The sequence below is a fragment of the Rhopilema esculentum genome, chromosome 11 (genome assembly GCF_057945365.1).
Source record: "Rhopilema esculentum isolate cy_ngs chromosome 11, ASM5794536v1, whole genome shotgun sequence".
NCBI lineage: Eukaryota > Metazoa > Cnidaria > Scyphozoa > Rhizostomeae > Rhizostomatidae > Rhopilema > Rhopilema esculentum.
This window is the reverse complement of record NC_142825.1, coordinates 7035363-7060816: the sequence shown is the minus strand read 5'-3', so window position 1 is coordinate 7060816 and position 25454 is coordinate 7035363. Positions and strand designations below refer to the sequence as shown.

Genomic DNA, 25454 nt, shown 5'->3' with positions numbered 1-25454 from the left:
AGACAAAATATCAGAAGGAAGAACGAGAGAGGTCATTTTGAAAACATGATTATTACTTCCAATTTAATGGAATAATACATTCCTATTGATTTTTCTCATCTACAAATTCTTTCATCTGATTTTTTTTCTTTCATCTGAACTTCATGCTCAAAAGTTACAATTAGCACATTGTTTTCTAAATCAGAATCACAGCTTTCTGTGAACCATTTTGCTAATTTTTCTGTTCAAACACTACCATGCACAATGTCTGCTGAACAAAATATTTTGCTGATGAACATGGCAATTTTCTTCAAACATTCAGTGCATTTTGCCTTCCATTTTCCTTTTGGGTAAATAAAGGGTAGCATCAAATTCTGGTGAAACTATAGCCACTCTTTTACAATTTTGGTTCCGAATCATCATATTTCTAAATGTTTAGCATTTATGTACTAGGCAAAGGTGCTGTTTACAGTTTTGATCCAGTTGGATCATATGAACGAGAGAAATACAGAGCAGAAGGGTCATCATCAGCAATGTTGCAACCATTCCTTGACAATCAGGTAACTCTATCAACACTGATATTGATATTGCTGTCATCATACATCCTTTCTTTTCTGGCATTTGACCATATTTTTTCCAAGATTTCCCACTATTTTTCCAAAATCCACTGGTATCTTATCTAGTATCTATGGAACAAATATTTACATTTGCTTCTAACTTATCTACATTTACCTTTGTGTTTTCTGGCATTTCTACCTTTCCTTTTTCCATATTGTAATATTTTCTGTCTTAATTTTTACTAATAGAATTAATTTGGGTAATTTAGGAGAGCAAGAATTATCACCCATTTGTTACTAGTTTTAATCAATTGCCTTGGAATTTATTTTTAGTTTTTGTCGGTTACCAAACTTTTGTCATCAGAAAGTTGTGCACACAAGAGGAATATATAATCCATTTTATATTCTTGATCTCTGTCACCTTGTCATTAATGCGGCCCATGCAGTTCATTTTTGATTGAATGCTGCTCACTTTTTTAGTAAAGCTTTTATCTTTCCTTACCCAAATAACATCACCTGTAACAAAGATCTAATTTGTAGGTAGGGAGAATGAATCAACAAGATCCATCAAAGGAGCCATTGACCAAAGAACAGTGCTTGCAGTTTGTAAAGGACATTTTCATTTCTGCTGCTGAGCGTGATATCCACACAGGCGATGGTGTCCTTATCAATGTCATAACTAAAGATGGCATTGCAGAGGAATTTTTCCCATTGAGGAGAGATTAACTTGATTTAAAGCTAGTGATGTTCTTTCAATGTTTTAGTGTTCTGTAAGATGGTTGTTGAAGAAAGATAACCTCATTCAAGATTCAGTCTTCTTTTATTCTAAACTCCTTCTTAAGCTAACTGCAAAATCTAAAATTGTTTTTACGGGTTTCTTGTTTAAAACCTGTAAATATGTAAATATCCAAGAATGGACAATTTCTTGTCTTTAGAATCTTTAAGGTTAAGTGCGCCGGCAAGGAGATACAAGGGGATGTTTTGAAATCCTCTAATGTTTGAAAAGAACTTTGTTACATGGCGTTTATGTACGACCTGTAAGTATATTCGCAAACCGTCGTTTTTATATTTCATTCGTTTGGTCTCATCGCCAAATCATCACATATAAGTCAAAGAAATCGAAAGTCTATTGCAGATTTTAAACGTTTGCTGTCATTTCAGGCTTTTATTGACATACCGTTATAATTAAAATAAGCCTTGGGGGTGGATTTAATTTGTCCAGATGTGATTCAGTGTTTAGTTTAAGGTTTTCAACTGTTGACATATTTTGCGGTTATAGTTTAATGAAGATATCAGACAAGGTGTTGGCCAAGGACTTTGTTGAAACACGTAAATACAGATGTGCTAGCTCTAAAGTTTTAAAAGTAGCTTCAAACTTCCTTGCTTGGTGGGGAAAGCATGATCCCACCAGTCTTCTCAATAAATTCTACTTCAAGAAACGGCAAAAAAAGCCCTCAAGAATCAATTAATGACAGTTCTTTTACTAATTTTTTTTCTAAATAGTTTGATTTTCTTTGCTCTTGTATTTTATAGGCCCATCTAAGATAACTATAAAGAGATCTCGAAATCGTTTATTTGAACTTATAAACTGTTTTCTGTAAGTCAGCCATTTCAAATTCATGCTATTGTCAACCAAGTTTAGCTTTCATTCCTTTGCTTTCATTTCTTTACTGTCCAGCTCAACTACCGAAAGGCATTCTGAGAATAGTTTGAATTACTTTTTGTGCTTTTAAACAGACTTACCCTCCTGTTGCTGTGGCTTTCATCAGCTGAACTTCCTTTTGCACATCCAATGTCATTCCCTGTTTTCATTGCCTGGCTACCAGAGATAACAGTTGATGACTGAATTGTCTTCATGTATGAATCTTTTTTCATGAATTCTTGCTGGCAAAGATAGAGCTCTGACAACAGGTCCCTTCTTCGCCTGCTTAGTTCTTCGGAACGTTTCTGGCAGTTGCTTAGCTCTTCAGATAATCTATCAAATAATCAGGGCTACTCGATTAAAAACCTTTGTAAAAATGACGAAATTTAGTCCACCAAATATCCAAGTATTTTGTAAGATAACAAGAAAAAACTGGACCCCGTTTACACTGTCCCCCTCTCAAAATCGGAACCGTAGCGGTACAAAGCTCCTTCGTTTTTATGGTAGTGTCAAAACTGTTACGGATAGCAGGGCAAAGTTGTCCCGGTTCCACAGTGCTAGTTCCACGGAATGGCAAACTGCAACAGTTCTGTTACTGTTCCAAAGTTGCACGGGACGGCGTAAACGGGGTATTGGACAGAAAAACCCTTGCGGAAAGACAGTGACAAGAAACACACAGTACACTAGCTACTATCAATTAAACTCATGTTAAAATTTTAGTTTACATTAACCAAGTGCATAGACGTGATTTTTTCGCCAGAAGAAACAAAACTAACTAAAAGGTTCGAAAGTAGCAAATCTCGCTTGATAAAACTAACCTCTTGAATTCATTACATTTCTGTGGCAAGGCCATGGCATCATCTTTGGAAGCAAGGGCCTCGTCTGCTTTCTTCTTTGCCATTTGCAAAGCTTCTTCTTTCTCTGTCATAAAATAACAACAGTAGCAATAAAATAACATCAATTTGAGAACCATAATCTGCTGAAAGTATTATGGTAAATCAAGCAATAAATAGGATCAGGGGCGGACTGGCTGGTCGGGCTATTCGGGCGATCGCCCGAAGGGCCGGTCGGTTTGAGGGCCGGTTGATAAAAGTGCAAAAAATAAATTAGCTTAAAAAGTGAATGCAAGGCAAAAAAGTATACCCACGCGTTGATCTGTTTGCCTTGAATTTTCAGAGACTTTGTGGGAAAGAATAAATACACACGCGAGTACTCCAAAACCATGAAAATTATGAATTCACTATTGTCACCGCAGCCCAAACACACTTCTTCAGGGAACATGTTATTGACATATTGTTATATTTTCTCTTGACGGTATTTCCTTTTTGGCGACATATTATACTGTAACATCCCTGTTTCAATGCGAAACATAAAGCCCCGGCAAAACGACTGGACATTTGCACTGGTCACACACTGGACATTGCTCACTTGTTTCAGAGTATGGACATCAAGAAAATATTGGTGGTGGCAAAACGACTGAACATTGTCCAGTGAATTTTTTCCCTGTTGAAGAATGCGGGTGGGAAAACTGGCAACAGGGCATCTCTTTATCTTTGAAAATACACTTTTCATAGCCCTAACCGTGTTATCGTATGAATACACCAATTCGACCTACGGCCTCATTTTGAAAAATTCTTCAAATTCTTTTGTACAAAATTTTTTACAAATTCGGATTGACAGCAATGATTTTAGTCTACTTGTAAGTTTTCATTATGATTATGCTCACGATATTGATTTTATGACGACATAAAGATAAAAACTTTATAAAGGATTTGACCGTGATTGGCGACTAGTGGGGTAAAGTCCCCCCGGAACGATTTTTGCGGTCAAATCCCTTACAAGTTTTCAAACTTCATTTCTCGGTTAAATCTAAAATACAAGCTCAAATAATATGAAAATGGTATCCCGCATAAAATTATGACGATAAAACCAAATCTGAGCTTAAAAAAGTCGTACAATTAAGTTTGGAGAAATTTCCAAAACGAGGTCGTAAGTCGAATTGGTGCAATAGAGTGTATTATTGACAAGTGGCTAGGACAGCTAGGTTCATCAAAATCACCGTCCTCGTGCTCTCTGACATCGTTTTCCTTATCGGTACTAATGCTAATCTTATCAGAAGACTCGTCGTTACTAATGAAAGGCCTTTTTCTGCTATTGGTCGAATTGAATTTTAACGTTGTTTCCATTTCGTTCGCGGTGATGACAATGGGAAAATGGGAAAAATGGGAAATAAATCGACGCCAAATTATAACCATTAATCAATTGCGCGTGCGCGAACTGGACAATGTTCAGTAGAGTGGCAAAACGACTGAACGAATTCTGTACAACATCTTTGAACAAAAGAAAATTAATTCTGTCCACTGAACATTTTTGACTGCCTTCAAAATCGACTGAACAACACTCAACATCGCTGAACAAGACTGGACAAGGTGGCAAAACGACGCAACATTTACGTTGGACATTTGTCCAGTGCATGTTCAGTGAAAATGTCGAGTCGTTTTGCCGGGGCTTAAGATTTTAACCTACCCCGATTTTGCTTGAAGCTGGTCATGTTTTTTCCTAAGCACAAGCTATTGCTAAATGTAATAAATTTAAAAGTCCAAAAATTAGAGTTCACTTAGCGATTTGCTCTGTGATGTGAAGCAATGATAAGGACATACGTAGAACAAGGGAAGAGCAAGAAGACTTCAACCAAAGGTGGTGCACAGAAATTTCGTGAGGAAAAGCTGCGAGACTTAAAAAAGGATTCAGCTACGATACAGAGCTTTTTTTATCAAGCAAAAGCCACAAACGTCACAAAAACAGCAGGGTCTTGCTCTTGCTCCTTTCAATAAACTCATACAAGTTATGGTAAATTTATTAGGCATATACTATCATAAGTCAAATAGACCCCCCACCCAACAGGAGTATGGTGCTACACGATAAAATTTCAACAGGGGTGCCCATGTTTTCTTTTTGGGGTCAGAAATTGACAAATCGATATTTTTGGGCTGCTGAAAATCATTCTGGTTTTCAGGAGAATTAGAAAATTGTTTGTCACAAGTTGAGTGTGATAGAAGCTTTTCCACTTTAAATATATAAAAAACAGATTACGTGGTAATTTTTCGCAGCCAAACCTAGAGTCCTTAATGTTAATGTTCTTAAAAAAACACCTGTTAGGTGACATCTAGAACGATCACATTATCAACATATAAGCTACTGTATTTAGAAAGAAAGTCTAACCAATGAGTTAAAATTTTTGTTTATTTACTATTTAGTCAGCAAATGACATATTTAGCATGTTCTGTTAACCAGCATGCACACAATTACTGAATTTAAAAACTTGTTTTCCTTACAGACTAACATCTACTTGCATTTTCCGAGGAGTTTTTTAATTGCTATTTTTGTGGGCCGGTTTTATCGAAATTTGCCCGGGCCAAAAAAATTAGCCAGTCCGCCCCTGAATAGGATCAATAGTTTTCTAAATAATTTTCTCTTGCAAAGAGCTTCTAATACTTGGTGACAAAAAAGAATAAAAGTTAAGAAACTTAAGAAGTCTTTTCGAAAGCCTTCGATTTGAAGTGGAACTTGTAGCAAGCTTTAGATAACCAAACAACTTGTTTACTGTATTCGCTTGTTTACTTATTTACTTCTTGAATACTTCTCGTCATTTTTCGTTCATGACAGGTAAATGTACAGAAATGAAGTTTTCTGAGTCGGAATATCACAATCGATATTGCGGGACTTTATTGCATTAATTTCCTGTTAAACTCCTATAAACTGACCTAAAATAGAAACGCACAGTTAAGGTTTTCAAAGATAATATTTTCTCACAGTGAAATACATGATCAACTTTCTTTAAAACTATATTCCGTAGTTGTTTAGTCTGAAGACAGTTCAACCATATTCGCACAAAATGTGTTCAGCAGAAAGCATAATTGAATAATATTCCATACCATCTTTTTCAAATATCAGTGAAGTGATTGATCGGTTTGCCACATCAATCTTCTCATCTAGAATTTGTCTTGCACTTTGACATCTGTCAAGAGTCTCGAGGTCTAACATTATAAGATCATATAAACCATTAATGTATTTTGTCACAAATTACAAATCAAAGAATCCAACGACATCTACACAGTGCAGTGTTTTTTGATTCTATAATTTCTACTAATCAAGCACAAACTACTAAAAGTAGAAAGTATACCTGTTTGAAGTTCATTTGTCCTTTCCTTTAGCTCTTGAATGTTTCTTTTAAGCTTTTGTTCGTAATGGGATTCAAGATTCGAAGATAGCTCGTGAGATTCCAAAAAAGATTTAGTTTCTTCTATAAATTCAGTTCTACGAAGAGAGAGACTTCATTTAATAAGTATGATCATCAACCTATTCGCCTGGTCCAACGGCTGATACGTTTGAAACTTTCTCCTGACACAGTCTATGTAGGAATATGTCCTGACAAAGTCTTGTCAATATTTGTAAGCTATGATCGAGAAAACAACCTAAACTTATCAAATATAAAAGGATCGTTAACATAAGCCCATTTTTTTTAAAAATAGCACAAAAAATTTGTTGAGACTTAAATAGTGCACTTCACCTCTCTTGTTTGATTACGCTTTCGATTTCACGCTGAAAGTAAAAAAGTTCACATAAAAAACTTTTTAGATTAATCATATCAAATTGGCGCACTAAACTATTGAGAACATACTATTGTTAAGATACCTTTGAAGAAAATTGCTTCAGCGGAAACAAATTTATAGTTTCAGATCGACTCCAGACAAGCCATAAATAATCAAACCAATGATTAAACGAGTCTTCAAATATATGATCAGTATCTGTAAAAGGAACAGCAACGAAACACTTTGTCAATGTCTTGAAAAAAAATTAAAAAGTCCTATTCCATCTTATAATTTAATTTACTGTAGTAATGGTGTTCTACAGTTACAGCAGTGGAAAGACCTATAAACAGAAGCTGTAAAATTTTATATAATGACAATGCTGAAACAGCCAATGTCTGATGTACCTATACAAACTTTTGATTGAATAAATATCTTAATTGCTCCACTGACTGTTTACATTGCTCATTTTGGCATATTGAGAAAGCCCTTTCAAGAAGTAATACAACCAAGCTGTGTAAAGAGTAAACGAGAAGGAAAATTCAAAAACAAAAAAGTAACTGCTAGTAAAAAGTACAGCTAGTAAAGCTAATTGTTTTCATATAATCAGTGGCATGCAAAATAGCTTACTATTTGGGAAGAAATTTCTTCTTTTACAAGTTTGCTTTCCAGAGCTTTCTGTTTAAGTATCGTTACTCTTGATGAAAACCATTTTAATTCAACCTCTTTTTCTACAAGTTTGTGATTTTTTACGGCCATGGTTCCGTATAATGACTGAACTTCAAATGCAGCATCTTTTAATTTTGACTGAAATTCCAGTATCTTTGAATGCGCTACGAATTAGGAAATTTTAAGATTAGCTTTATACGAGCTGATATTTAAAAAATACTCAAATTTTGTTCATATAGTAAAATAATGAATCTAAGTTGAAAAATAATTACGGTTCATCAATAAGGGTAAGCAAGTAGGCACAATTGGTCAAACTGGAACTTTTCTGTTACAAAGATTTTGAGTTAAACTTCAGTATTGTAGGCCTTCTCTTTTGCGGAAAACACTTTTTAAAAATCCATGGCTAAGATATGTCAAACTCAATCTATAGCTGTAGGAAGATTCCAAGGAAGGGTAACTGTGAAACCACAGTAAACTTGGTTAAACTTGAATTTAAAAAACCCTTGATGAAAATTTTCAATTAGTTTGATTGAAATGTAGTCTTCGTTTATTCTTACTTTCGAGATTTATTTTGAGTTCTTTTCGTGCAATGACCCGTTTGAAGAAAAACCCCTCTTGCAAAATAAGTATGAAAATAATTAAAAGAATTGTAATCAAACCAATAGTTAATTAAATTCTAATTTAAGTCACATCCAAAAACACGAACAATATTATTAAATATAGAATCATATTTTGCAGTAGTACTGCCTGAGCCACCGTGTCTAAAAATGAGGGAAGGCCAAGTGCCTTAAAATCAGTTGACTGGAAACACTCTGAACTTATAATCCAGCTTATTTTCACTGATAAACTAAAAGAGGGTACGGCATTTGCACATTCTAAAAGGAAAGCTTAATACTATTTTCAATGAGGCAAAACATTTTTATCTTTCAAACAGAAATTTTGACCCGTTGTGCCCCACCCCACATGTGTGAAATGATAAAGCCACAATTTACAGTTAGAATAAGACAGTTTATGCACAAGTTTAAGGATTTAATAAATCCAACGACTTAGTTCAACGTCGATTCTTTTTCGTGGGTTATTTTGGAGTCCTGTCTGCCTGAGGCTATAGAAACAAGATTTCCAACCTATCTATCTACTGAAGTCTATCCGTTGCTGCAAAATTTTTTGGAATCTTTTAAAACTTGTTCTTGGAGTATATTATGTATATCTTATCTTCTCACTTAAAAAATGCTTTGTACATATTATGTATAATTTCTTCCAGTTTAGTTTGCTAGAGGGGGGCCTTCATAGCTGAAGCACCTCCACCTTTCCCTGAGAACAAAACTTGTTACATCAAATTTACAAAGCTACTTTTAGTGTAATAAAATGTACCTTCCTTTAGCTGTTCAAATCTCTGTCTTATTGACTCTTCCGATTGCAATATTTGGCCAAAGAGTTCGTCCAACAAGCTCATTTTTCTTGTTATTGCTGAAATATCAAATCTGAGAATCTGAAAAGATTAAACAATAAATGACGTCAGCAAGATTCAAGCAAATTCGCGGGTTTTCGGTCCGGAAGTTTCTGGCCTCGTTTTCGCTTGTCGTGAAGGGAAACAAATCACTGTCAGGTCAAGTCACTTGATCACAAATTATAGAAACCTATGCAAATGTATGTCCCGTGAGTATATATTTCATATCTCATCCATGCGAACGATGTAATTACAGTGTGACCAACCACGTAAATATCTCTGAAAACTTTTTTAAAAAGGTTTATTGGCCTACATTTCTTGTTCCTTCAAATTCATATCTTCAAGGTGATAGAAATAATTCTTCTTGGAAGTATTATCATAACTTTGTTCATTTTTTACACATCTTACCTTGATAAGTCTTTGTGGCGTTTCTCTTCTCTTGACAGAATGGGTAGAAAACATTTGATTGCTACATACAACCCCCAATCCTTCCACAGGAGTTGCGACGATGGTCCATTTTGATACGTCTTGTCATTTTTACATATTGATATCCAAAATTGTTGACACAATTTTACATTTATCCTCTGTCCTAGGATGCAGAAAACCGCGAAGATGATTCAGCACAACAGATGAAATTTCTGATGGACGCAACAATATCACCAATTTCTGTCTCATTGCAGCCAGGACGACATTTAAGTGTAGATAGCAGACCAGAAACAGCAGCATCAACTTACCAAGGTGAACAAAGATCCAGTTAAAGCTAGCATGAATGTCAGGGAGATTTTTGACAATTTGCCCAATTGTTATTGGTTTGAATGCCTGATAAAGGTTCTTTTTCTTAAAGGAAGCTCCAGTTTGATTCAGCTTTGTTTTTTCATATTCCCCGGTACACATACATTTGTTGCAAGTTCACATTAATCTACATTTAAAAAGTATAAACAATGTAAAAGGAATAACAGTGTAAAAGTATAAACAATTTACATTCTGCCTTTAGTAGTTTGTCGATAAATTTTAGCTTTCTTCAATTATGTAATATTCATCTATTTAATAAGTTATGCCATTGTGAATAATTTAATACATTTCTCCCAGATGAAGTCAGTGCTTTTACACCAGAATTCCCCCATCTTATCCCAATGGAAAATGGTGCCTTCAAGCAGGTTTCACATTATGTGACCTCACCATTTAAACATTGGCGGCAAAGAAAGTACAAGGACCCAAGAACAGTAAGAAATATGTTTCTTTTGGGTAATGTTCCTTGAAGTGTTCTATTGTGCAAGCAAGTGTAAATATTTTTGAGGAACATACTCTTTTTCATCAAATTTGTATCATAAGTTACCTGATACTGGTGACACTCCCAAGCTTTTTGTTGATCGAAAAAACAAATATCTAGATTTAAAATATTTTGAAAGTAAAATCAACAAAATTTTTAATTCCTAATGCAATACAAATTCATTTAGGTATTGTTCACGTAGACAGGTTTCAAAACACCGAAATGAAAAGAAGCCTTTGCATGCCCAATGATTTCAAAATTGTTATCACAACACATTTTGAAGCATTTTGGATTCTTGAGATTTACAAAATGTTGACCTATGCCTGGATCGCATTTTATTTGGGTATTCTGATTTCACACAAGTGTTCTATGTTTTTGCTTTTTCCATGCTGTCCTCAAATTTTCTTTGCTACTTGTTTCTCAAATGGAAACTTGGTCTATTTTAGGTTTATGATGTTGGTAGTCCATTGAAAGACAATATTTTGCATTCCATATCACTATATAAAAATGCTAAATATATACCAGATGAAAGCACTAAACAAGGTTACACATATCATTCAAGAATAAGGCAAGGGAGGTAAGCAAATTATGTTTTTTCTTTCCCTACAATAAACAATTTGTTATCTAATCGTTTGAGCTGCCAGAGTTCAGCAAACTTCTGTTAACCAATTATACTGGATTCAAGTATGATATTGTTACCTTACATAGTAAATTTGCAATGTGAACTTAACCATCCAGTTGATTTTCCTGGAGCTGATAAGTTTAAGACAAGGTTTCTTAAAAAAGTAAGGAAGAGTAACATTGAACCAAAAACTGTGATTTATATTTACACAATGTAAACAATTAAAAGTCTTTAAACAAAAATTAGACTTTGATAAAATAAATAGGGACTTGAGAATAGTTAAAGAGGATCACAACCTTCTAGATACCTTTTGTTTCTGCTACCTGCTACAAAAATTTTCAACTTGGTTGCTACTTCTTGTCTTTTCATTTTTATCTCTATGTTATTTTAAACAAACGTGTCTACAGGATTAATTATGTTCTGTTACAAATTTCTGCATTTAGGTTGCTGCCATTGCTTGGTGCCCCTGCCGTCAAAGGCCCAAAAATCAATCAGTGTATTGGAATTACACCATCAGGTTCTCAAATGTTACTTCTGGAAGATAATCTCATATTTTTTGATTTCATCAAAAACAAATTTGAGACATTGGCAACAAATTAGAGACAACCTGCAAGTTTAATTTTAATTTTCCAAGCATAACTTCAGAGTAGATTCATTTTCATCTCAATATTGTGCTTGTTAGATTTCCCTCAACCCTAACTGGAAATTTGTGAAAAGCCCACATTGTTCCTAACAGTAGAAAGTATCAATATTTCCTGCTACAGCAGAGATAGATTGTTTTCAAGCTTACATTAAGTTAATAAGAATGTCTGGAAACTGGAAAATTCATTTTACAATTACACTTATGAAAAAAGGACTGCATGAAGCCCTTACTGTTTTTTGCTACATCATAGAAGCAAATCATTGAATCGATGTTGCTGCCTCATTTCTAAATTCAGACAGTAAAACAAGAATCTAGAAAAAATTGAAACTTGCAATTCTAAATCTAAGTTGGGATCATTCAATACTAAATTGTGAATATTCAACATAGTCATCTTAAGTTTGGAGAAAAGTAAGCAAACTCAAATGTCAAGAACTTTAGGTTTTCCAATTAATTTGCACCCAAAAAACCAATAGAAGTTATGAGATTAGTACATTGATTGATTGTTGATGTTGATATACAATCTTTGGAGATTGTCTGTAATTGTCTGTGTTTTTTTAGGGCGATCAAGAAGTTCCACAAATAGACAACACACTTTGTCTAAAAATAGCAACCATGCTAAAAGGCAAAGTCATACAACAAGACTTTCAAAGAAACCACAAATGCACCATACATCACTCACATCTGTCAACTCTTCAATTCACTGACATAATTTTCAATGCACTCAAATGTCTGAAGCAAGATGAGAGGCTTGTTGAGTGATTATTTTGCAGAATGAAAGGAATATTTTTATATGCATTACAAATGAGATGAAAGAAGGCAGATAATGTGTGCACAAGTAACACTAATTGAATGATTTGTAATGTTGCCGCGAAAAAATAACAATTCCATACTAACTGAGTAGTTGTACGTAGAAGATTCTGAGGCAAAAAGGTTCTTATTGTTTAAGTAAACAGTTTTGCTTTATAAAAATATTTGGCATAAACTAGCAATGTACAGTATATCTATGAACATGAACATTAAATATGGATCTTCCCTGTAATATGTAATCTTAAAATAGCTCTACCCATCTTTTATTACAAAAATTTAGGGTTCTGCAACAGCAACAGACCCCATGTTTTCCCCAGGTAAGTCTTTTGCTGTTGATTCAACATCATCATTTGCTTCATCATCATCATCATCAGGAATTTCCTCTTCTTCACTTTCCATCGATTCGTCATTATTTGCCTCAGAATTTTTATTCTGTGTTCTTTGTACCATAGTTGCCTGTGTTGCTTTAACATTTTCTTGGACTTCATCATCATGCTCGTACATATGTGTTTGCAGATCCTCTAAATCTTCAAACATGGCCAGACAATGCTATTAAAATGAAACAACAAGCAACATAACAAATAGTAGTTATTACTTAAACATAACACAAATAAGAAACTAATTATTAAAAGAAAGTGAAGAAGAATTGAACATTTTAATAACAAAACAAGAAAAAACTTAAAAGAACAAGAGTGAAACAGAAATTATAAAATTCAAAATATAACCACAAAGCTGGCAAGATTTCTATTACATCATTATTGGCCATATCTAGGCTTATTGTGGTTTTTCATCAAGATATTCAAGAGTTCTAATGAGATAACTCTAGGATACAGGACTTTGATGGAAGTAGGTCTTAAATGATTAAAAACTGCAAGAAAGAAAAATCCTTTCTCTAAAACCTTTCATTGCGGCATTGATTTTTTAACAACATTTATTGCCAAATTACAATTGGGGCATTGAGTGAAAAAATAATTTTTTTGAGCTCTTACTTTTATTTACTTTATTGCTCTTATTTTATAACATTAATATGATGACATATATGCATATACAAGATGGCAAGAGACATCTTGACAGATTCTGCCATTACTGATGGCAAAAGAGATACCATTGATAATCTTTGATAACATTTTTGTGGAAAAGATTGTATGCATTTTCAGGTTTTCTGTGACAGAATTTCAAAGAAAAAATAGCCATCAACTTAAACATCATTTATTCCCATTTAAATTGGTCACTTTGCATCACTTTATAATCTTCCTTTTTAACAAATTTAAACTTTTCTGTCAGGCCAATTTAAGTAGCCTGAATCCTAAAACATGGACCATTTCTACAGCCCTGAAACATTTGATCAGGATAAGCACTGACATGGAAATGACACCACAGAGGCACAATGCAGGGTTCTTTAGCAGTTGGGGGAACTTTATATGTGAAAAATAATTAAGAATAATTTAACAGTGAAAATTAATCATTCTACATCATTGGAACAATTTTCGCAAATATAAGGATTTGTGTTATGATTCAAGACAGGCGTTAAATGTCAAAATCCCAAGAACTCCAAGAACATTATGAGTTCAGTGCATCTAGGCTGAAGGCTGTTCAAAAACGTATACATTTTCTTGAGCGGTAACTGCCAAATTCTGCTGGCATGTAAGGCAAATTCTACTTGTAATTATTTCTAAATGGACACAGAGAGAACAAATAAATATGCTAGCAATCACTACAAATACGTTTGCATCATATAATTTGTTTTTACCTTTGCTTAGCTGAGCATTAAGCTAAAACTTTACATTGTTTATTAAAATTAAAATAAAATTTCTCTATCTGCATGGCAGATGCAAAACCTAGAGGGGCCTAAGCCATTTATTACCTACAACTTTGTCATATCTCCATTTAGCATCATAATAGTTCAACCAGATAACAAGTGACAAGAAATTTCCAAATCTTTTATGCAAAACAATGAAATAGCATAAAAAGATATATGCATGAAAAAAGCACATCCCACAAGCCTAGCGACATATCTTCATTTCCATGTAAGCCATCAGAAAAGGTTTCATCTGTGACTCCCTCTCACCCAAAAAAATAAAAATTTCCATCACCTGTTCTGTAACAAAAGATAAGAAAATAAAACTTACAGCACATTTTTGAAGGCCAGCTGGAGCATCATCACAACGGTGCTTGGAGCAATGAACTTCAAGGTTTCTCTTTTTCCAAAATCTGCCGCCACAATCTTTGCATATATATGGTGATTGCCCAGAATGACGCAACGCATGATATCGATATTGGCTACGGCCTGCAAATCCTTTGCCACAGTATTCACAGTTGAAAGGGTAATTACCTGTGTGCTTGTACATGTGAAACTTGAGATGACTTCTAGTTGTATATGTGGCTTTACATATTGTGCACTTGAATGCTTTTGATTTGTTATCTGAGAATAAAGGAGGCACATTACACTACATAAAACATGCTTTTACGTTACAAGTTTTGGCATTCATACATGGAGCAAATAAAACTAAAGCACTGACTTGATCACTGCTTTTGTAACCTTAACAAAAGAATTGAAGACATTTCAAGCTGCAACGACAAAGAAAAGAACAGATATCAAGAATATCTAAAACAATGTATCACCCATTACACAAGGAGGTTTAAATACAAATAAAGAAAAAATGCAGTCCAAGGATGAAAATGAACTTTTTTTGTCTTCACAAAACTGGTTTTTATTTCTATGTTGATTGAAACATGGAACGACGAACAGTCTCTGTTAATAATCCAAAACATGTTGCCATTATAGTTTTTGCACAATCTTAGTTTCTAGTAAATGCTGCTCAATGGCAAAATCGATTGTTTTGGTTGTCGTTTTTGCTCTGCAAAACCGAGGAGACTGTTCTTTTTTGGGGAGCGTTTTGTTCTTAATGCTAGACGGGACATGCTGTTTTATTCTATCCCCAAATATTGGGCAGTAAGTCTTATCTGTGTCTATCAAGTTCTGTGTCGAGTTTTTACTTCGAACTTATCGTTATTTTTGCCCGATGAGTCACTGTTCTGATAAGGTTGATTTTCCTATGTTTTGGGCAAAAAGAATTTCATTGAGTGTATAAATCCGAAATAGGTTTACGGTACACATCAGTAAGGAATCCATTGTCAGACTTTTAAAAAAAGCATCTATAAATGGTAAGGCCTTTTTTACCTTTTCAAAAGTAAAGTGAAGCGCTGGATGAAGGCTATGGACGCATTTTGGAAAAATTTCACACTCAGCCTCTGTTTTTGAAATATTATAGATGTCACCAACATAGGAACCCTCTCTTTTGGTCATAATCGATCAACGACCAATATTCTAACGTTTTATACCCTGTAGAGTGTTTAGCAAAAAGCTTCAGAAGGTTTCACAATGTTTGCTTTTTCAAAGCTATGTTGTTTTTTTAAACAGGAAACAAGTACTGAAAGAAAAAAATTAAAACTTTGAAGAAGAAAAATTAGACAGTTTGTGTTAATTGTATTTATTTGATTTTTCACCACCGGATATGTCATGACTAGACAAAGTATTTACAAAATTATTTTTGCCTCATCTAAAATACTTTATTTTTTTGTAAAATAGATGACAGGGTATTGACTTCCCAACAGTTAAGACTTCCCATAAAAAAGCAACAGGAAGGAAACAACTCACTACGGTGAAGTCTACAGTGGCCACTAAAGCTTTGTGCTTGCTTGAATACTTCATTGCAGAGCTGGCATTTGAAAATTTTCTCATTTCCATTCATGATTTGTATCCCAATGGCTTGATCACTGTCATCTTTTTGTTTCTCTTGACTTGGTACAAAAACTGTGAGGACACTGTTTCTATTTGGCAAGATGTTTACTAATGACGACCATGAGTTTGCTACGAAAAATAGCTGACATGTGAGCATATTTCCATATTTCATACCAAACACATATTGCTAAGGTTGTTTAAGCAAATAAACTCAGTTTTAATTTGCTAAAAGCTAGCTCTGCATACTCAATGCTTGAAGATAACACAAGTTGGTTTCGTAAGCATTCTAGTCCAGAACCAAAAAAGAAATGCCCCTATAAAACAATTTGGACCTTGATGACAGAAAGTTTTTTGTCACTGGGTGCACCCCAAGAGGTTTACGGCAGAGCTTATACTAAGAGAGATTGCGATTAAGCAAACTAGATTTCCCTTTTCACGTCTTGATGAAGGAACATTTTCAACCATCAAAGGGGACAGTGGAGAATGGATAGCAAAAGGAAAAAACGCAACCATCACATCAAACTTGCTGAAAAGTGCAGTTAATAACCTACGGTGTCTTGTGGATTATCAGGGAAAACAAAGTCAAGAGGGGAGCATTATCTTGAAACCTACGTAAGTTTCTGACATGGAACTCTGACCAACCGACTACCCGCATGCCAAAAACCCGTTAAGGTATTTGCAGTGTAGGGTGACAACAAGCCAAACCTACACATTCACAACTCTAACAAGCATAGTCAAATCTGTGAATGAAACGTTAGCTTCGTGGAGCTATCATTCAGCTGGATGTTTGCATTCAATTAACTTAAACAAAAGTGTTATCTAAATACAGTAATTTTGTAACCTTTCACAAGGTAGGGCGTTATAATCTTTGTTCTTTTCTTTTTGAAACCTTTCTCCGTGAGGTCACCTAACGTGAATAAAGCATGCGTTAAAATCATAAAATGAAGTATGAAAGGAAATTTCCTTACTTTCCTAGATGAAAATAAGTACAAATGGGTGGAACAAAATAATGCAAATTTTGGTTTGAAATTTGAAATACTTCGAGAAAATCTTTTTATAGTACAATAACACGCTTTAACCCTAATGTATCAACAAAAAGTTTCATATCTACTAAGGAAATTTCGATCAAGAAGTAACTAGAAATTCATCATCTCTGAAAATACTCAGAATAGCATACCGTCTTTGAAATCCTGTGCAAGTTCATTAAGTTCGTTCTGGATTCCTTTTGGAAGTGAAGAAAATGGTGGCTCTGCAATTAAAAATTCTTAGTGAAATGTCATTGCTCATTCTTATAATTTCAAAAATTGGAGTGAAAGGACTGTAGCTGCTTGATTCAATCACAGACTGGTATGATTATCTTGCAACAACTTTATACAGTTTCTCAAAACTTGGAAGTAACTCGCAATTTGCCGGTATAAGGTTATCATTTGAATGTAATTACAACTCAAGCAACACAATTAATACATACCTTTTAGCATAAAAGGAGCAAGAATCTTTTCACGTTTTCGTTTGTAACCTTTCAATGTGATTTCCTCTACAAAAATATAAATATTGTCAAAGCAAAGTTTGTGACGGCAACAAAAACTTTTAAACAAATCAACATTATATTTCGCATATAACGTACTTCCTTTTTATCATTAGGTCAGTTACATTGACAATTGATTTCTACTTTTTAGGGTCTTATCGAAATTTGGTTAGAGAAACGTTAACAGCAGCCAATCGTTGATGAATGGCATAAGAACTCTAATTGATTTAAATTCTCCTGGATCTGTCTAGCGAAAAAAGAAATAGAGTGTGCAGGAGCATAAGAGTCATTAAAAATCTTTTCAATACAAATTCATCAAAATAAGACAAACAGACCTTCCTTCAGTTCACGTTCAAGTTCCTCTAGTTGTTCTACCGCAAATTTTGGTAGTGCATTTAAATTTGGCTCATACAGCTCCACTACAGCATCATTTGATACATTTTGAACTAAAAGGATAAAAAGATGGTCGAAATACGTAATAGAATATCCTATGAAAAAATATGGGTGACTTATCCGTTCGCATTTGAAAAAAATCCTTACCGATTCATTACATGATTCTAAACCTTAGATATTAAATATATAATTTAAAGATAGCATACGTCTGACTATGACACACAACCTATATTGTTTGAAAAAGCCACATCCTTTTTACAATGTTGGCATTTCATATCAAAGTGTACTGGAGATCTTGGTCAAAAAAGACCCCACAAAATGGTTCTTTGCAGAGGCAGTGGGTGGAAAATCTTTCCCAATTTCCTAATGATTTAAAAAAGTAAAGAAATGGGAATTGCTTGTTCTTCACAAAAGTATAATATTTACTCTGAAGTGAATATATATTTGCAACCTCTTTTAATGTTTAGGAAAGAACCTCTCAGCTCCCACATATTGAAAGTAAAACTTCCCTACCAATCCATACAGTATAGATTTATAGAAAAGAGAAAAGAAGACAATGCCAACCCTTGATACAAGAATAGACAATTTAGGCTTATCAACATCAAAGAAAATGGAAGTGAAATGTAACTAAATCAACAAGTAAAAAATTCGCTGCTGATTTTTGAAAACGCAAAAATTCAAAACAAGATCAGGCATGAGTTAGATCAGGCATTCAAAACAAGATCAACATTGTACACTTAAGGTGATACTGTATATATATATAAATACGTGGGTGACAACATGCTTTTTAATAGGAACGAGAATCCCCGAATTGGAAATACCAAAACAATGGTCAGAGGCTTCCTTACTCTATTATACTTGACTCTCATGGCTACATCAAACCCCTTCTTGGGTAGAAACCAGACACAAAAATATAAATACCTTCAAAATAAGTTTAAAAATAAAACTTGTTACCCTCTTAAATCTTGACATTGAACTTCTTGAATGTGACTTACTTTTCTCTAAATGTGGTGCAACTAATAACTTTAGTCTTCTTTTGTAACCCTTCTCTGTCAAATCACCTGCATTTCAAAGGGAAATGTCCATAATGTTTCTCATGAAATATATCGATTGCTTTAAAAAAAAACTTACGATGTGTTTAGCTTTGTCATTCATTGGTCACAGCCCTGCAGATTTGATGGAGCCTTAAACGAGTTGCTAACTAAGATAGGATAAATGACTTGCAATTAAGAATAATTGAAGTACTTTTTTTCAAAAAAGGGTACCAAGTTTTTCAATCTTGTTCTGTTCTGAGACTGCTCTGATCTAACAAACAGATAGTACAGACTTCCAAACTTGTTTGCAAAATGGCTTATGGCAAAATGGCTGAAAAAGCAAACATTTGACAACATAATCAAACCTTTATTCTCTTAAAACTTCTCAGAGCATAAAATATCCAAACAAGGGTCCAAAAAAAAGACGAAAATATATACCCAGTTGTGGATCGAAATATACCAACCAGTTAAAAGCTAGCACATGACCGGAATAGTTGTCCAATCAGTGCTGCGTGCCTATAGAAAAATCTGAATTGAATTCACTACTTGGAAAGCGCGGTATAAAGATTTTCCACCAAAAGTGCGAGGTTTGTTTTCAAACATAAATCTGATATCAGAGTTGCTCCACAGCTTTCGTGGTATCGATGTTTTGACACTCAGCGAAAGGCATATCGAAAGTGATGACGAACATAGTGCAATCTACGATATTCCTGGCTACTCATTTGTTAGCAGACCACGAAATGCTGGAAAGGGTGGGGGTTTTGGCGTTAATATTTCAAATGACATTACTTGGGACCGTCAAGAGGATCTTGAGGTTGATGAAAATGAATCTTTTTGGATCGAAATTTGGCCTAGCCGTCAACATTGCAAGGGTATTCTAATTGCAACTATTTATCGGCCCCCGGACAGTTTTAAATACCTGCATAAAGATTTCAATACAGCATTTAATTCAATGATGACAAAGGCATCCAGGGAGTCCAAGGAGATGATAGTCTTTGGGGGCATGAATGCAAATTTTCTTTCCCCAGGAGACAATAAAGATTTAAAATCAGTCTTCGAACTATTTGGTTTTAAGCAACTAATCGAAAAGCCCACGATATTAACTGAGACAACAAGAACATTAATTGATGCTGTTCTAACAAATACACCTGAAAATATCGCTGACACTGATGTCATAGCAACTAGCCGTTCCAATACGAGATTGATTACTTGCCGTGACTACAAGAGTTATAATGCGGAAAATATTAAATGTGATTTGAAGAAAGTTGACTGGACACCATTCTATAGCCAGAGAAATGTAAACGAGGCATTGGCAAAAATGATAAAAACATTCTTTCTGATTTATTCGGGCGTCATGCCCCTAAGATATCAAAGAAGGTTAGAGGTAAACCAGCACTATGGCTGAGCAATGAGGTAAAGGCTCTCATGAATGATAGAGATAAACTGCTCAGGAGATCGAGGCGTACAAGGAAAGAATCAGACATCTCGGCATACAAGCAGAAGAGAAACGAAGTCAATATTGCAGTCAAGAGGTCAAAGCCTGACTACCACAAGAAATTATTGAAGGAGAGTTCCAAGGATCCAAATTCTGGAATACATTGAAATCAATATACTCCACCAAAACAGTCCATAAAAACTTTTGATGTTGATAGTGTCAAAATAAGAGATTCACACCTCATAGCCGACGCTTTTTGTTCCTTTTTTACCAGTATTGCAACATCTTTAAAGGAGAAGGCCTTTCCACTATGTAACTTCAGTTGGAAAAGGCCAACAAAAATTTCAACGAAAACGGATCAAAAGTTCATATTCAAGATAGTATCGAGTAAGGTGGTTGAGCAACAGCTGAAGTCAGTTAAAAGAAATAAAGCAACGGGATTACACGATCTACCACCAGGTCTAATCAAAGATGCAGCTGAATTAATATCTGTACCATCAGCACACTTAATAAATTTTTCACTGAAAACCAGCACCTTTCCAACTGACTGGAAGGTGGCAAAAGTTATTCCAATCCATAAGTCTGGTGCACAATCTAACCCAGATAATTATAGGCCAATATCAGTGCTTCCTGTGATTTCTAAGATCATTGAAAAAATCATACATCGTCAACTCATAACTTTTCTTGACAAGAACCACTTGCTTACAAAGTTCAAGTTTGGCTTCAGGCCAAAACTATCCACAGAATATGCAGCAACTATCTTACTGGATAGCATCAGGAACAACGTTGACAAAGGCAAATGGGTTGGAGCGATATTTGTGGACCTAAGCAAAGCTTTTGACACTGTAAGTCACGCAATGTTGCTAGATAAACTCCCTCTTTATGGAGTTGATGGCAAGGAACTAGAGTGGTTCAAGGATTACCTATTCTTTTGAAAAGCAAAAGTAGCTTATAACAGTTGTTTCTCAAAGGAGAACGCATTGCTGACAGGAGTACCACAGGGATCAATATTGGGTTCTTTATTGCTCTTAATATTGTTCAATGATGCTGTGGACGTAATTGAGCAATCGAGCATCTTGAAGTACGCTGACGACACAGTCTTGTATGTTGCAGACAAGGACATCCAGTCTATCAAAGCCAAATTGTCAAAGGACATGGATTGTTTAGCAGACTGGCTAAAGTGAAACGAACTGGTTCTAAATTTAAAGAAAGGTAAAACAGAATCCCTTCTCTTCGGCATCTCATAAAGAATTGCCAGGCAAACTGAGTCACTCGAAATCAAATTGTCGGATCAAACTGTCATCAACAACACAACGGAATACAAGTATCTCGGTGTCCGTGTAGATAGCTCGCTAAACCTGAATTCGAATTTCCATACTTGTTACAAAAAGCGTCTGGTAGGCTACGACTTTAAGCAAAATAAGATTGTATCTTGATCAGGCCACAGCTGCTACAATTTATCATTCAATGATACTGCCAACATTCACATACTGTGGCATAATACAGTTGAAATATACTAATACCCAGTTGAGCAGGCTCTCATCACTTCACTCACGTGCGCTGGAAATAGTCTTTGGAGATGTAAGACCAAAGCAGAAGCTTACGGCGATCGTCAAAGACTAAGGCTTGCAAGCTGGTACGAAAATGTCTAGACAAGGAAACTTGTGAACAGTTGCACAATCATTTCACTCTGCAAGAGCATAAAAAGCAGACTCGAAACAACAATTACACATCAAAACTGAGTACGCACGAAAATTGTTTATATTTATGGGTGCAAAGGTGTACAATTATCTACCGCTGGAACTTCGTAAGATGGAGAACAATAAGGAATTTGAGAAACTACTTAAGGAACATTTTCGATGACATTTATCTTAATATTTTACCTGAAACTTTGAATGTAACTAGGTAGCCCTGCTCTTTTTATATCTGTATTCTTACTTTTATCGGATTCATTTTTAACTGAAAATATTTAGGGAATTAGCATCAAGGCATAGGACACACATTAATAACAGCAGTTTTAACGCATTGAAGTGTATATCCTGTATAAATATTCATTTTATTATTATTATATAGTCCAAGGGAATGAGCTCATTCAGTCTACACAAGAATTTTTATTATGGTGTTTTGTTCTTTGAGAAGTATCAGGCCGAAAAGCTCTTAGTATGTCGTAAAATGTTTGCTTTTTTCAAAGCCATTTCCAATTTTTTACTGTCATAAAAAACGATTTAAATTTGTTTGCATTGTATGAAGTTATGTAAATATTTCATAGAAGAGTATATTATGAAAAGATGGGAAAGTCTATAGACCATATGATAACCATGGAATATTCAATAATTCAAGTGACCCATGAATGTAATATTACAGACAAAGGCACTCTAGCACCTCAATCACCTCATATTGAATTGTGTTAGTTTGTCAATTAACTTTACACTTTTACAACCACAAATTCAGTCAACATTGTTGAAATGAAGTTGGGGAAATTGGGTTAAAACAGGAGTTTCTCAATATAATCAGGGGAGATACCTGGTCTGATCAAATGAAAATAAACACACATCAATTACACAAAGCATAGACAACTTCAATACCTTCCTGAAAATCATCTTCAAGCTCCTTGATCTTCTTTCTAATTTTTTCCGGGAGGATGTCAAGCTTTTCCTTTAAAATGTTCAGATCCTCATCTGTAATGAATACTAGATGATTAATCATACTCTAGACAATAAAACAGAACAGCTTGAATTAAAAATATTAAACCCCACTGACTTTGATATGCGCACTTGAAAATGGAAGTAAATGGCTTTGAAAAAGGCAAACATTTAGTAAATTAAAGCTTTACTTTACTAAATGTTTGCTTTAGTTTACTAAATGTTTGCTTTAGTTTACTAAATGTTTGCTTTTTTCAAAGCCATTTTCAAGTTTTGTACCACCAAATGATTGTTTAAAATGAAAGTACCACAATTCGCTATTCAGTATGGAAAGTTGATAGTATGGAAATTTGTTTTATGTGCACATGATATGCAAACTTAAAACCCTTTCTTTGCACAAAGTAGCCCAGTTAACACACAAGCTGACATCACTAGGGTCAGCATGGAAAAACAAATTCAATAGCATATTATATCAACCAACATTTTTTGGATCTGTGTTTCTATTTTTTGGGTATAAACAGTTAATGAATGACATAATGATACCCATAGGCCAATGCTCTTATGGTAGTCAGTGTGCTACAGATGATAGTTTTGGGTATAGATTGATATTGCCAAATGGCCCACCAATATGTTAAATGCTTGAGTACCCTCCCCCTTTAAGTAGACATACCTTACCTTTGAGTGAATCTTGTCTTTGCAGCTTTTCATCAAATTCAAGTCCAATAGAATTACTAGGAATAAAAGGTATTCTGTGATTCATGCCTATTAAAAGGCAAGGTATATGTGCAGCCTATGGATTTGGAAACAGTTTTTCTGTAGATTGTGGCTTCAGCATAGTTGACGTCCAGTTGACTTCAGCATAAGATGTTCTTGCCTATCTTGGTGTAAATTGACAACAGTTTACAGCCTTAAGAATTTTGTTGCATTTCATTTAAAATATTAAATCGATAGACATTGACTAAGGTACTTTTGAGACCTAGACCAACACAATAGGTTGTTTTGTGAAGAGAGTAAGAACCATAAGAACTTGTCATACAATTACTGCTAGCAATGTTTCCCTTTTCTTATAAGTGAATATTTGGCTTTTTCAACCAAGGTACATTTTATCTGCAGTTGCATATTTGGGCTTTGTTTCATTGCAAATTGTTTTTGGCTGACTTTTTGCCGGCTTTAGCTTTTGAAAACCCTATAGTAGGATTAGTGGGGGGAACAAAGGGTGTGTCAGGAACAACGCCCTTTTGTACCACACCCTTTCTCCCTGTTTGAAACTTTTTTTCCAGAGGAGCACCTGTTGTCTCCCCCGAAATGTCATTTACATGTGACGATCTAGATAACGTACATACCCCCTCCCCTCTGAAGTTTTCTCATCGGGTTTGAAAGAATCTCAAGGACCAACTTTCTGAAAAAGTGGGGGGACTAGTCCATGGCTCCGCCACTGATAAGCACTGGTGCTGGGGCTGTGGACCCCTGGATCCCCCTAGAACTGTCACTGCAGAGAAACTTCTCAAGGGCCCACACCACCAGGGGGCCAGGGTGGCCATGCCCCCCTCCATTTTTTTGCAAAGCAAGTATTTTAAGGCTGCAATAAAAGGTCACCTCCCCCTGTTATCTTAGTCCTCTGTCATTTGTATACAAAGGCTCAAGTGATGGATGTAATCTAAAACTTTTACGTTGAACAGGCTATGTTTGATAAACTTAGAAGTGTTGACCTACATTTTCCCATTTTCCAACTTGGAACCACTCAAGCATGGCATGATCTACCACAACTCATTCCAAATGTGCAAAATGAGCTCTGTGGTTCAGGAGGTTTTTCGCATTCATATCTGATCACCTTAACTGCCACAATACCTTCATCGTGTATCAAAACAGTGACCTGAACAACACCACAAAGTCTGCGCGTGTTCACGTCCTACCTCCACTTGCAGCATGCTTTGCTTTCGCCATGGCGAATCCTACTAGGCGGTCCTAGGATGTCATGGATTTCAAGTCGCTAGTGGTCACTCTAAATTTTCTTAGGCAAAAAGTTTGTTAGCCTTTCTAAAAGAAGCATTTAGTTGTACAGCATTATTGAGATCTTTCAAGAGATGCTTAGATGATAATGCTGCAGTAAATGAGATTCAAATACAAGATACATTTATCAAGTTATCGTCTTGAGTCCCATGGCACTGATGTATGGTTGTTGACGAAGCGCTTTTAGTGCAGAAGGCTCAAATTTCGCCACATCGGACGCAAAGGCAAAAGATTCGCTAGCTTTGAGCAATAACAAATTGCTTTTATCAATTATATGCAATCTTGTTAAATGTTTAGTTGACTTCAAACAACAATGCTTAGCTTTGAAAAATTGGAAACAGTGGATACCTGTTTGCGTCAATCGCATTTTGCTGTTCGACTGTAGATGATGCGGCCATGATAAAAAGAACGCGAAACCCGTACAATGCCGCAACCCAATTCAATTCAA

The 25454-nt window shown here is 35.0% G+C and overlaps 4 protein-coding genes across 5 annotated transcripts in view; 2 read left to right on the top strand and 2 right to left on the bottom strand.

Annotated features, from left to right (window-relative positions):
* The window catches only part of LOC135694215 (proteasome subunit beta type-1-B), a 5560-nt gene extending 4216 nt beyond the window's left edge, over positions 1-1344 (top strand). The window contains exons 6-7 of the mRNA XM_065212914.2: positions 433-539; positions 1077-1344. Of these exons, the coding sequence (XP_065068986.2) occupies positions 433-539; positions 1077-1262 (293 nt within the window). The 3' untranslated portion in view covers positions 1263-1344. The remainder of the gene's footprint in view (positions 1-432; positions 540-1076) is intronic.
* Positions 1095-9481, bottom strand: LOC135694211 (uncharacterized). The gene is made up of 7 exons (XM_089111661.1): positions 8808-9481; positions 7398-7600; positions 6749-6780; positions 6362-6495; positions 6114-6215; positions 2997-3099; positions 1095-2511 (listed from the first exon to the last, which is right to left on the bottom strand). Exons 1-7 carry the CDS (start codon positions 8887-8889, stop codon positions 2220-2222), a joined length of 948 nt encoding a protein of 315 aa, XP_088967787.1. The 5' UTR covers positions 8890-9481; the 3' UTR covers positions 1095-2219.
* On the top strand, positions 9064-12435 carry LOC135694216 (uncharacterized). Its single transcript, XM_065212915.2, has 6 exons — positions 9064-9182; positions 9477-9621; positions 9973-10106; positions 10600-10730; positions 11219-11292; positions 11977-12435. The coding sequence occupies exons 2-6, from the start codon at positions 9513-9515 to the stop codon at positions 12120-12122; spliced, it is 594 nt and encodes a 197-aa protein (XP_065068987.1). The 5' UTR covers positions 9064-9182; positions 9477-9512; the 3' UTR covers positions 12123-12435.
* On the bottom strand, positions 11352-25454 carry LOC135694210 (uncharacterized). Of its 2 annotated transcripts, none has more exons than XM_065212910.2 (11): positions 25355-25454; positions 23672-23727; positions 22940-23032; positions 18881-18946; positions 17828-17938; positions 17436-17501; positions 17145-17216; positions 16809-16874; positions 15884-16096; positions 14355-14647; positions 11352-12774 (listed from the first exon to the last, which is right to left on the bottom strand). In XM_065212910.2, exons 1-11 carry the CDS (start codon positions 25402-25404, stop codon positions 12502-12504), a joined length of 1359 nt encoding a protein of 452 aa, XP_065068982.2. In that variant the 5' UTR covers positions 25405-25454; the 3' UTR covers positions 11352-12501. The 2 variants fall into 2 exon arrangements, with proteins under 2 accessions (XP_065068982.2, XP_065068981.2); XM_065212909.2 differs by having other exon boundaries at positions 23672-23745; positions 25355-25419.

Coding starts and splice junctions, on each gene's coding strand:
- LOC135694211 (XM_089111661.1), bottom strand. CDS start 8,889: ATGAGCTTGTTGGACGAACTCTTTGGCCAAATATTGCAATCGGAAGAG. Junction 6,216..6,361: donor GACAAATGAACTTCAAACAG/GTATACTTTCTA, acceptor TTATAATGTTAG/ACCTCGAGACTCTTGACAGA. Junction 3,100..6,113: donor ACTGATATTTGAAAAAGATG/GTATGGAATATT, acceptor ATTTTATGACAG/AGAAAGAAGAAGCTTTGCAA.
- LOC135694216 (XM_065212915.2), top strand. CDS start 9,513: ATGAAATTTCTGATGGACGCAACAATATCACCAATTTCTGTCTCATTG. Junction 10,107..10,599: donor AGTACAAGGACCCAAGAACA/GTAAGAAATATG, acceptor GGTCTATTTTAG/GTTTATGATGTTGGTAGTCC. Junction 10,731..11,218: donor TCAAGAATAAGGCAAGGGAG/GTAAGCAAATTA, acceptor TTCTGCATTTAG/GTTGCTGCCATTGCTTGGTG.
- LOC135694210 (XM_065212909.2), bottom strand. CDS start 25,404: ATGGCCGCATCATCTACAGTCGAACAGCAAAATGCGATTGACGCAAAC. Junction 17,502..17,827: donor TGAACGTGAACTGAAGGAAG/GTCTGTTTGTCT, acceptor ATATTTTTGTAG/AGGAAATCACATTGAAAGGT. Junction 16,875..17,144: donor TGCACAGGATTTCAAAGACG/GTATGCTATTCT, acceptor TATTCACGTTAG/GTGACCTCACGGAGAAAGGT.